At 41.0% G+C, this 12879-nt stretch overlaps 1 protein-coding gene and 1 long non-coding RNA gene across 17 annotated transcripts in view; one reads left to right on the top strand and one right to left on the bottom strand.

The window, feature by feature from the left end:
- The first annotated feature begins 4256 nt into the window (after window positions 1-4256).
- The window catches only part of Dscam2 (Down syndrome cell adhesion molecule 2), a 33266-nt gene continuing 24643 nt past the window's right edge, over window positions 4257-12879 (top strand). For all 15 annotated transcript variants that reach the window (XM_070214682.1, XM_070214683.1, XM_070214677.1 and 12 more), the window contains exons 1-5: window positions 4257-4865; window positions 10772-11104; window positions 11168-11329; window positions 12188-12334; window positions 12457-12574. In XM_070214682.1, coding sequence (XP_070070783.1) covers window positions 4817-4865; window positions 10772-11104; window positions 11168-11329; window positions 12188-12334; window positions 12457-12574 — 809 coding nt within the window. In that variant the 5' untranslated portion in view covers window positions 4257-4816. The remainder of the gene's footprint in view (window positions 4866-10771; window positions 11105-11167; window positions 11330-12187; window positions 12335-12456; window positions 12575-12879) is intronic.
- Window positions 5654-6361, bottom strand: LOC138912908 (uncharacterized). 2 transcript variants are annotated; one of them, XR_011418468.1, is made up of 3 exons: window positions 6166-6361; window positions 6067-6106; window positions 5654-6003 (listed from the first exon to the last, which is right to left on the bottom strand). It is a non-coding gene; the product is annotated as an uncharacterized lncRNA (long non-coding RNA). The 2 variants fall into 2 exon arrangements; XR_011418467.1 differs by having other exon boundaries at window positions 5689-6003; window positions 6173-6361.

Here is a 12879-nt window from a genome sequence, read left to right as displayed (position 1 = left end):
AAAATGCTACATTTTCGCAAACATCTCGAAAACATCTCGCTTAATGAAGTAACAACACGGTTGAGCAAAATAATAAAAAAAGTCATTAAAAAATGCTAAATGCAAATGCCAGGCAAAAATCAATAAACAATCAACGGCAGGGGAGTGCAGAGAAAATAAAAAATAAAAAAAGGATGAAAATATGCCTGCTGCAGGCCTCAAGGCTGCAATTATGGTGAATGACGTTTGCCATGTTGTCAAAGGAATTGCGGCAAAAAAATAACGAAAAGTGAAAAAAAGAAATGCTGCAGATGAAATTGAAAAACATGTAAAATGCGTTGACGATTGCGTTTTTCAAGTGCAGCCGAGAGCCGAGAGTCGAGAACCGTCGTCGCATTTCAACTCGCATTCACATGAGTTCGCTGTATACCAATTAAAAATGCAGTGGACAACGCCCAAAAAAGTATGCTACAAGATGGGCAGTGGGCGGTGGGTGGTGCAGGAAAAGCTGGAAAAGCGCCCGCCATGTGGCGACTGCTGTCAATGACAGGGCAAATAAAATGCAACAAAGCTTGTTGTAAAACGCGAAAAATGAAAATCAATAGTGATGCCGCTCGGCCGCTCTGCATACAAGTGTAGGTACATACATGCATATGTATATCGCAGCTATATAACGCACAATTCATACGATGGTGTGGAGGGTTTGGGCCTGGTCAGCTGCTCCTGCTGCTGCTGCTGCTGCCTCCTTTTACATAGGCCCATCGTGGGTGTTTGCCATAACAACAACAGCAATAATCACAGCGAAAGGGACGGGGGTGGTTTAACAACAACATAAACACGGGAAACGGAAACGGACAACGGGTGAGGGGTTGAGGTTGGGGAAGGGGGTGCAGCTTTCGGGCAGGACATTCCCGGTCCATGTTGACGTCAGTCATAGAGCGTGCAAATGTTGACCTACATACAAAACGTTGAGCAAACAGGCGCATAAATGCCACGTTAAACAACTGCAACAACACGGCCGCGCCCTGCAGATAAGTCCGCCTTTTTGCCCAGCTGCCAACGCATTGTTAGAAATTGTCGGAGGACATGGCCAGCCGGCATAGTTAATAGCCCATAGTTGTAGTCATATCCACAGCCACAGCCAAATCTATAGTTTTGCATATGCACTGGCGAACGAAAGTCTGAAATCGAAAAGAAATCACTGTACCACTTTACTAAAGATATCAATACATTTTAATTAACTATTTTCCATTCTATGTATTTTTAAAATATTTTTAAAACCCAAAAGACTGGGAAAAATGAATTTTTTCAAAGTCTTAATGACTAATCATCACAATAAATTAATTAAACATTAAAAGAAATTTCTACACAATGATAGTAATTATTTTTACACATAGAATTTATTGAAATACTGTTATTAATATAGTTAAATTAATTTTAGTGACTAGCATTTTTTTTGTGCACTGCCATTCTTGTTATTGTTTTTAATACTTACCAGCATCATAATTGTTATGTAGATTTATAGAATTGGGTTGACAGGCCAACGGTGACCAGTGGCCAGCATCGGATATGAACCGAACCCAAACCCAAACCATTGAATGCATCCAAACAATGCCAGCCTGCATTGTGAGCCAAGAAACGAATGACCAACTGAACTGAATAGAATAGAATTTTAAAGGAGGAGTCTCGAAAGTAACTTTTCTGACCGAAAATTTACGGCCCCGGCGGGGAGTTACCTTTTTCTTTTGGCACGAGAGTGGCCAAAAGTGCCAAGGCAGCTGGTGCGCCTACCAACCCACCGAACAACGGACCCACCAATATTCCAATCTACCAATCTACCAGCCACCTGGCCACGTCTAATGATGACAGAGTGGGGCGAGTGGACCAGAATGTCCCAGAAAGTCCCAGAACAGTGGCCATAACGGTTGGCGCTTCCCTGGTCGCCGGCGGTGTAGTTTTTGCTGCCCGGCGACTGCATTTACTCCTGTTAACGCTGCCAACGTGTGCAGACACGCATTGGCAGTCAGTCAGTTTGTTAGTTTGTCAGTCTGTCAGTTAGTAAGTTTGCCAGAAAGCCAACCAGGCAACCAACAAACAAACAAGCTAACGCTGCTTTAGCCAAGGAGTGTGGTGGCCAAGGGAAGGAAAAGAAGGGGGAACCCCAATATCGAAAGTTGATATACCCTCCGTATCAAAAAAAAAATTATAAAAAATATGTTAGCCAGAAAAATGTAAGAATAAAAAAAAGGTAAAGTAGAGTTTCAAGAAATAATTGTGGACTAGGTAAAATATTCTATTATATCATTCGCTTTAAGCTTTTTATTTTAGTTTATATATTATATATTGAAAACGTATATTGTAAGGATCTAGCTGAACAATTTAATTGTAACCTTTTTATTATATATTTTTTTTAGGTATTAGTTTATTAAGTTACTTATTAATATTTTCCTAGCGCGACAAGTGATTACTTATATTTATTGCGCTAGATATATTTGACGGCATAAAAAAATTGAGGTCTAAATAAAACATCCTTATTTAAACAGAGCAAAATAAATAACAGTATTTTAGCCAAATATTTTATATTATCAAAAAGTGAAGGCCAGAAAGGTATGATATCGTTTTCGTTCTAAATTTATTGGGTATTTTGTATTCCTACTTTATAACATACATCTCTTGAAGTTGTGGGCTTTACCCAACGCGAGGGTATAAACAGGGTCTCCCTGCAACTTTTGTCAGCACACTCACACACACAGGCACAAGCGCTCACCGGGACAAAACTCAATGAGTCAATGACTTTTTGGTGTCGCTCGTTGATGCGCAACGCGGTCCCGTTGTCATTAGCAGCGACACCAGCACCAATACCATCACCATTACCATTGCCACCACGGACACCGTGACGCGCACAAATGCAAGTCACAGGCATTTGCACAGATACAGGATACACAGATGTACTGGATCCTGGCGTGCACAGGACTCATGAATATGGTTACTCTTACTCTTACTGTTGCTCGTTGTTTGCTGCCTGGTGTTTGGTGTTTGGGCTTGTTTTTCCCTCGGTTTTAGGTGTTCGGCGTTGCTGTTGCTGTGGGAAATGCTAACGGGTACGAAATAAATTTGGCAGGCAAACACGTTTTGGCTTATGTTTTATTGTTGTTGCCTTTGTTGTGGCTGCGGCTGCGGATGCGGCTGTGGAGACCACTGTCCTTGGCACGCCTAATGTGGGCCAAAACCAAGCCATCCACCACCCCTTTTTCCCTTTTTACGCATTCACGCGTCCTAAAAACAAGAAATTGGCCGGCGCTAAATGACCACAAAAAATCGGTGCACTGGGAGTAAATTTATTAATTTTGCATTTGTATTTACATTTTAAAACCATTTCCTTAAGCTTCTAAAAATAATTATATAGTTAATAATTGTTATTTAATTTCCAAACTTTAAGAACATCCATATACAAAGGCAATTATATCTATTATTTTTCATTCAAGCCGTTATAACCGTTATCCTTTATATTCCTTTATTAAAATTTGTGGAACAATTTTTTTTTGAGTGTTTTCGATTCGGAAAAAAACACTCTTTAGGCTAAATATTATGAATCTTGGCAGCTGCCTGAATGCGATGTTGTTGTGGCTCTTTTTCCTGGTACAAGTAAATACCCCGCCTTGTTGGCCATAATTTCCCCTGATGCTCATTAGCAGAAATGGCCAAAAAAGTAGACAGCATTTATGCGACGGCAGGAAGGGACTTAAGTGTGAAATTGCTTTGCATAATGCCAAGTAAAATTATGCGGGCAAATATTGAGTCCATTAACTGGGCTGCCAGAAAGCGAGCTACCGATTATTGCGTTATTAATTGAAAGCAACATTATTGGGGTGCTTTATTAATTGAAAGTAAATGAGATTGTTAACCCATTCCCAGCACGAAAAAGTCATCAACGTCGGAGAGTTCATGATGCCTAATCTATGCCAACGAAGATGAAGCTGGCCGAATAATTGAAACATTGAGCTAGGCACTCACGCATGTGGCTAAACCGCCCAACCACCCAACTGCCACCCATTTATATACCCATCTTGGTCCAGTGTAAACACAGCTGTTTCGAAGGCTCGAAACGCTCGAAAAGTAGTCGAAAGTCGTGCCTAACCACAGACAACAAATGGTGGTGCGCAGGCGCGGAGAGTGTCCGCTTGGTGGGGCTGCCAACTGCACCACTGAAACTGAAATCGAAATGGAGCCGAGCTGGTCGCCGCATCCGGCAGTTGCTGTTCGAGGCTCGAAGGATACGCACGGCTCTGGCGGACGACGGATTGGACGGAAGTTGGATTGAAAATGCATCGGGACTGAGTGCGAAAGTGAGTGCGCGTGTGGTGAATTTCCGCCGAAGAGAGTCCGTAAGAGCGAGCCGAGAAGCTTCCCTACTTGGTCTCCGCTCCTAACTTGGCCAACAGTTCGCAGTCAAGTCGAATCCTTGCTGGCAGTCGGTTGTCCTGGCGGGAGTGCTTTTTTTCGCTTAGCAGAGTGTGCCGGCACCGGGCCATGCAGTCCCTCTAAACATAACGCATAACAAAACCACAAGTCATCCGAAATCAACAAATCACAAATCACCGAAGTGAAAACAAATCCAAAAGATACAAATGTGCCAAAGAATGAGAGAAGAGTCAAGTGTCTGAAATGTAAATCCGCTCTAAAGTGAAAGCCAAATCAAAATTGTACAAGTCACTGCCCACGGAAAATCCGGAATTCCTGAATACAAAAAAAAAGCAGAGCTCAAAAACCCAAAAAAAAAAAAATATTCAAATTCAAATTCCAATCCAAATCAAAATCAAAACAGAAGCCGGAAAACATGTGGATTAGTAGCCGCTTTTTTGTGATTTTCCTGCTGCTCCATCTCGGTAGGTGCCACCTCCATTCATCTCTTCTCTCCTCTCCGCGCCGGGAAAACTCTTAAGCCGGGCTGCCGGCATTTTAGGCGCCTCTTCTAGGGTTTTCCTAAGTCGCTCGGCACGCGCCGCAAAGTATGCTTAGTGCTTTTTGTTTTCCCACCGGCTGTGCGTGTGATTTTCCTACCATAAGTCCCAACAGCTGTCGGCGTGTTTTCCTTTCCCTTTTCGGATCTCGGTTTACGCCTCCGAAACGGAACTTATTATTAAGTCTTGCGAGTAAAACAAAAGGATTTGGGGCTTTTGCGGGATATTCATGCCGTCTTAGGGGCAGAAAGGAAAAAAATAAGTTGGCCAAGGAATTATCTTCAGCCAAGGCAATTACTCACTTTATTATCATTCAAAACGGGAATCTTCAGTGCCGCATAGAGACTTGAATTTATGGTGATTCATACGAGTGAGGAGGTGCCATAATTTATGATATATACGAGTGTCTCGTCTTTCGTCCAGAGCTAAGTGCAAATGACTTGGTCGCTTTATGGGGCAGCCAGGACCAGAGACCATAAAATTGCCGGCAAAACTAAAGCCCAAATGCCCCTACATAATATGAAATTGCCTTATGATAAAAACCAGGCGTCAATTTATGCCACACAAACGACTGCCTCAGTTCCTCGTTATGTGTGCATACACTGAGAAAATAGCTAGTCAAAAAGAAATAGCGGCTTAAATAGCCTTTGAAATCAGTAATGTTCTTATTTCATTAAAAATATTATTTTGCAAATCAAATAACATAAAACTCACCTAAATATTCTTTTACGTAAGATCTATTAATTAATAAATTTAAATTTCTGCATAAAATTGTCATAAAATCTTTTTATTCCAATTTCTCAAACATTTTTACACTTTTTTGTCATTCCTAAGCACAATTGATATTCTTGAAATATTTTTCTCTGTGCATTTATGAAAGTGTGTGCGGGACAGCCTAATGAAATGTGTCAGGAGCAGAACACTCGATCGACCCACCGACCTTTTCATATCCGTAGAGCTCTGTGTGTGCGGGGGGCGAAAACCTCTTTTGGAAATTTGATATTTTCCAATTTTCATTGCCCAGCTCTGCCATTCGACGGCGACTGGCTTACATGTCTATTTGCTACCAAGAAAGAAAAAAAAAATTATCAAAATGCCGCACAGATATTTCATGTTTCATACTCACCCACAAACATATATATTCGCACCCTCGACGACGCTCGGAGCTGGGAGCAAATGAAAAATATGCAAATGAAATTGTTGCTCAATGTCTAAGCGCACACACTTTTTACCCTGGGTTTTGTGAGAGATGGCTCACAGTTTTCGGTGCTGTTATTCCATTTCCATGCAGATAAACATAAAATATAATACGTTATATAAAATCAGCAGCACCGACAACAACAACAATGCCACAAATCCGATTAGGGGAGAACTGGGGGGATAGGATTGGGGTTGTGATGGGAAAATTATGAAAAATTATGGCCAACGCCAAAGTTTCCAGCTCACTATGATTGATTATGTTTTAAACCGTTTATGACAAACGCTTTAATTTGTTGCAGGATTAATGAAGTGCAAGGCACAAAGTTTAAATTAAATGTTCACCAGATGGCAATCTAACTTCTAAAAGCCGGATGGATCAGAAACCTTAGTTTCTGTAGTTGGCATTATTAATGACATAACCTACCACACTATAAGTTTGCTGAACTGCTACTGACATAAAAATGGGGGTTACAGTAGCCGATGATATTTTAATAAAAGTCAAATAAAAAAATTTCTGTGAGCATTTCGTCTTTAAATTTTTATACGCTTGAAATTCAATTGATTTAACTTTCTTGCCAGTTCAATATCAACTGTGTTTAATCAATTTTATTAAAAATTTTTAAATAAAGTGGAGATTATATTAAAATTTAAGGAAACTAGTGAAAAGGTAATATAGTGCATACAATTTTGTTTGAAATATTTTATACAAAGTGGGTTTTACTTTTATTATTGGGACTTTTAATAAAATAAAAGAGAATAATACAGTTCTCAATTTTTAAAGCAGCCGCTCTGAAAAATACTTAAACTATAATAATTTTTTAAATAAATGCAACTTAATATTATGTTAAAGTCTGTTCATAAATCGTTTTCTTTTAAAGAATACAACCCAATAACCAGCTGAACTAAATATGAACAAATATTTGAAGCTGTCTACTTTGTTTGAAATCAACGTGGACCGTTTAGATTTCCAAAATCTCACTCCCTGCTTCCTCAATATATTCCATTTTATTTTTTCTCTTTTTTTGCACAACAATTCGGCCAACAAAAGATTTTCAACATCTTATTGGACCCGTCCTGGCCCTCAGCCCACCCGATTCCTGTGTGCACTTTGGGCCAACTGGAGCACATCTTAGTAGAACTCCGGCCAAGGCAGCAACAAAATCAAGTTATTTACAATTATTATACGTTTCGTGGCTGTTGTTGTTGTGGGGCTGCGCGTTGGTCTGTAAACGTTTTAACTTCTTTCAAGTTTTCCTCTTATTTTCTTTTGGCCAAGCAATATTGCGTCGATATCTTTGGGTGTTTGGGTTACGCCTTCCTGCCGCCTGTTTTTGCGCATAAAAATTGAATTTCCTGTATTTTTCGAGCTGATTGCTTACAAGGTTCGTCCCCTCATTTCCGGCGGAGGCCCGGGAATTTCTGTGGTCTTAAAGTTCTCCTTTTTTTTTTGCTTTAATGGGTGACTTGGTCTGTGCCTAGAACGTGGGCCATTAGAAATATTACCACTGCATTGGCAGAGCCGAATGCAGACACATTGCAGCCACACAACATGCATCACACCCGCCCGCCTGGAGGCAACGAAATAATTTCGAAAAGTGCCAAAAGGGCATAATCCAAACAGCAAAAAAAAAACGTTCGAGCAGCAGGAAAAAAAAGAAATAAAGAACACACACACGGAAAATAATGTCTGAGAAGCTTGGCAAAGTAACCCCTCAAGACTCGCACAAGTGGATGGGAAACACATTCGGAGTGAAAGGAGTGAAATGTACGACACAAAACGAGCGGAAATGCGAGCCAAAGAGGAAGGGGGTTTTTTGGGGGGTTTGGGTACCGCACAGGGGGCAAAAGGGGGCGGGGACGGGACTGGTGGCAGTTGCACATGCAGACGTAGAGCCAGAGTTCCATGACTGCTGCAGGTATTGCAGAAAAACCAAGCTGGAAAAACAATTTGGAAAAGAAATTTGTGGCAAATGGAGACAGTCCAAATGCGCTTTTGCATTGGCCAAAGAATTCTGTCTGAATTGATTGGAAAACACTCAATTGTATCGAAATAGAGGTTGTGTATTGCGAATATGCTAATAAATCCAATGGTCACTTATCACATAAGCATTTTATTCGCATTTATAAATAATTTATTACGTTTTGGTCATTCTGAATTAATTAGAGCAACCACAAAACTATAAATAACTGATAATACTGCTACAGATTAGTATTAAAATAAAAATTGTTTTTATAATATTTGAGAGATATTTACATTTTTATAATTTTAGTTTCATGGGAAATGGGATTTTAATAAAACATAATATAATGGTAGTACAACTTATATAAGTATATCTAAAGCTTAACTTTTTAAAGCAAGGTTTTTAGCTAAATCAACTTTAATACCTTGTCAGAAAATGTCGAAAAAGCAGGAGCTTGATTTCTGAATTCGTCATTGGAGCATTGGAATAGGCTGAGCGGCAAGGAAAGGAAAAGAATCCAAGTCGGAACAAAGCCCACCCACACATCCATACATTCAGGACGTTCAGGAAGAACTCACGCACGGGAATACGGAGGGGATGGACTTTTTGTTTTCGCAGGAAAGAATAAAACCCCTACAAGTGGATGTATACACAGGCCGACTCACATGCACCCGACCGCATGTACACACATGGGATCCTGCTCTAAGGCACAAACTCGTAAAACATACCCTTTCTGCCAGAAAGCTGAAAAAATGAGAAACGAGTGCCGAGCATACTCAAGACATACTTGCAATAATTTTATGGCCTGGCAGAGGCCTCGTCCTTATCCGCATTCTGGACCAGGAGCGATGGTTACACAGGGGAAAATAAATAGAGCATAGGCCCTGAAACCGATTTCTATTAAATAATTACGATAAATTAAAATATTTTGTTTTTATTTAATAAAAAAAAGGGATTTTTCTGTACTCGCAGTACAGAAAACTATAGAAGGAAAAAATTTTAATATATTGAACTACTTTTTGAGTTTATTTATTCATTAGTTTTATATATACATTATTTTCAGTGGACTTTAAGTCAAAAGATAATAGTAAAATATTCATTTTAAATTCAAAATTTTAAGTTTCAAGATCAATATTTTCAAGACTGTTTTTTCGCCCGTTTTTTCTGTGTGATCCTTGCCGCTGGAGAAGCAATGAAGAGCCATGAAATCAGCGGGGAAAAGCGAAATGGAACCATTTCGGAGAACGAGGCGATGAGACAGACGGAGACGAAACCAGAAAGCAGTTACATAAAAATCCATGCTGTCGAGCATAAAACAAAAAGCGCCTGGCCGGGCACAACAAAAAGCGTACAAAGCCAAAAAGAACAAAACACAGAAAGGCAAAAAAGCAAAAAAAGGGGAAAAAATGGGAAAAGAAGGAAAAAAACAAAACCAACAAAAAACAACTCTAATTGCAGACACAATGACTTGTGGGGGCGGGGAATCGGGAGAGTCGGAAGAGTCGGGAGTCCTGGGCAGGACGAATGCTGGAGATTGAACGAGTTGCAAGGATTTGCACAACGCCGCAGGGAAAGATGCCCGCATCGGTGGCAGACAGACAGCCGAGGCGCATTCATGTGGAATATGAAGCGAAATGTCAATTTGGAGAAATATATACATCTCAGCACTCTGCATATATGTATTTGGGTCTGGGGGCCATTGGGAACAGAACAGAAAAGAACAGAACGGTACAGGAAAAAAAAGATAGCCCCAACTAAAGACGAAATTGTTATTCTAATTTAGGATAAGGCTAAATCTGTTTGCTCGCGAAAGGGGCTCTCTGATGAAACGAAAACGGGCTTCGAATGCGACAATGGCTGGGTATTATAAAAAATGTAAATGCTTATTAAAGTGCAAAAAGGTCTCAAGGGATTTGAGCACCCAAGAAGGCCAGCGGCCTTTTATGAATTTTTGATATCTCTCAGGGATTATTGCTTTTGTTTATGGCAGCTCGCAATTTTAATATACGATTGTGGAGCATTTTCCTGCATTTTTATGCGGCTTCTAAATTATGTATGGGCCAGTAAAAGATTTTATGCTCATAAATGCATGTATTCAAAAGAAAACCTAGAGCAGGCATTTCCAAATTCATTTATTCAATGCAGTTACGCCTTTAAAAGCTTTCACTGGGTCTTTTAAATTGAAAACCCTATCTGATTTTAAAGGCGATTTATATTTTAGTTGTGTAATACACAAATTTAAAATTTTGGAACCTTTTTAGTCGTCTAAGTTTACATTTTACTAATTTTAATAATTAACAAGAAATATGGAAAATAACTATTTTGTATTTATAATTAATTTTTATTACCTACTTGAAAAGAAAAATGTTTAAATAATGTTGTATTTGTTTAATGCCTAAACGTTAGAAACAAATTGTTAAAAAGAGTGTATTAGGATTTGTGAAAATGAAAATAATTTGCACCGAAAATAAGAAAAGTTTATAAGTGAGGTGAACATTTCTAAAATGCTACTTTAAAAAACACATGAATCCTTTTAGGACTCCCATTCCGTTGGGAAAATTCCCATTTGTTCTGAACAAGCCCTATTATATTTTGATTTTGGTTGAGGAAAACCCTTTTTGGACTAGCCTTCAGGTATAATATTTACTCATAATATTTTACTCATTCCAGATACCACCTGCAGTGAACCGTTCGAAGCCCACCTGCGCGGTCCCGGATTTGTGATGGAGCCGCCCGGGCGGGTGGAGTTCTCAAACTCCTCGGGCGGCTGGCTGGACTGCTCGGCCTCCGGAAGTCCGCAGCCGACGGTCGACTGGGTGCATGCGGACGGCTCGGCGGTGACCGAGATCCATGGCGTCCGTCGGGTCCTGCGGAACGGAACCCTCGTCCTGATGCCATTCGCAGCGGCCGCGTACCATCAGGATGTGCACAACACGATCTACCGCTGCATCGCCAGCAATTCGGTGGGTCGCATCGTCTCGCGGGACGTGCAAGTGCGGGCGGGTGAGTGGCCAGAGACTAAAGGCGGGGGACAGCATTAAAAAATATATCTCTGAACTCCTGCAGTCGTGGCCCAGGCCTACAAAGTGGATGTGGAGGTGCTATCTGCGTCGCGGGGCTGCACCGCCATTCTGCGCTGCGTGGTGCCCACGTTCGTCAAGGAATTGGTGCGAGTGGTCTCGTGGGTTCATGAACCCGCTATCTACATCTATCCCTCGTTGCAAGGCGGTAAGTCACCCGGGGCGTCCTGCTGTCGTCCTTTTGCCAGAAACCGAAAGGAAACGAAACGAAGCGGAGCTCAACTCAGCTCAGCTCAGTCTGCATCCTTGTCCCTGTGCCAAGCAAGCCAACAAAGTGCATTGTTTATTTGCAGTATTTGCCTCACATGTTTGCCTGCTTAACTGCCATTTTCATCCGCACCTGCACCACTCCTCGGGTCCTTTGGTGCATAATTAACATTGTCCTTTAGCAATTTGAGACGAGCCTTTGGCTTTCCCATCCCGGTTGTCTATAGTACAAAGAGCATTTTCTCTCCTTTCAAAATTCATTTTTTTTGCCCGTCTTTTGTGGCTGGTAAACTATTCGGAAAGGTCAAGAGTGTCTGGCGGAAGATTTAAATCAGAACCAGGCGACAGAATGGAGGCATCCATCTTGATTAATCCTGTCAAGAGAAATGTCACTGTGGAATTATTTCTTTGGTTTTTATTTGTTTATTAGTGGCATTCTCAAAAAAAAAAAAAACGTGTGCTGTGATTGGTTTAATCATAAATTCTTAATTGAGAGAAAACGAGAATAAATCTTCTTGAATTTCAAGAGCAATTTTGTCTCGAAGAGAACAATCAAGACTACTTTTATCACTAATTTAAAATTCATCTCGAAAATCAAAACTGAGAATACTTTTGTCATGATTTTGGGAACATATCTTGGTATCCTATTTTCTTGGTTAATAGAATTCTTTAACGTGTTTTCACTGTACCTTTACCCAACTATATTTGAAATTACTTGGTTGGTTTTTTGAGTAGGTTTCTGGCACCACTTCCTCCTAGGGTAGCCTTTTCTATTTCTCTTTCTTTTTCTATCTCCCAGATGGCAAATTCCACCTGCTGCCCACCGGCGAGCTGCTCATCCACAATCTGCAGGAGAGCGATGAGTCGCAGTCCTTCCGCTGCCGCAGCATGCACCGCCTCACCCGCCAGGTGGTCGTCAGTTCGCCCACCCGACTGCGTATTAATTGTGAGTATACCCAGACCAAAAACCGAAAAACCCAAAGAAAACCGAAACGAAACCAACCCAACCCAACCAAACCGCACCAATGTCACATATATCTCCATCATCTCTATCATCTCTCGCCGCAGCGCATCGCGGCATCATTTCGCCGAGCGTGGTGGAGCACACGGCTCATGTGCAGGTGTCGCAGGACGAGGGCGCGGTGCTCCTGTGCGTCGCCCAGGGCTGTCCTTCGCCCGAATACAGGTGTGTATAGGATAGGTGCCGCAAATCGATGGCATCCAGTGGCCCAACCACTCCCAAACGGACTACCCCATTCACTCACTCACTCATTCATTCGCTCGCTGAGAGCTTTAGCACACATTTCTGGCGAAACTTTTGACGTTGACAGGTCCTGGCCGCACAAACACTATCATGCTGGGCTATTAGTTATTAGTGCACTGGGGAAAACTCAAGGATCTTAAGTCTTTGCCTTGAGAACTCTTTGTTCTTGAAGTGCCAAAAACTGCAGTTCTTTAGAAGTGTTACCATGCATACATAATATCAAAATT

The sequence above is a fragment of the Drosophila takahashii genome, chromosome 3L (genome assembly GCF_030179915.1).
Source record: "Drosophila takahashii strain IR98-3 E-12201 chromosome 3L, DtakHiC1v2, whole genome shotgun sequence".
Lineage (NCBI taxonomy): Eukaryota > Metazoa > Arthropoda > Insecta > Diptera > Drosophilidae > Drosophila > Drosophila takahashii.
This window is presented reverse-complemented; position numbering and strand designations above follow the sequence as displayed.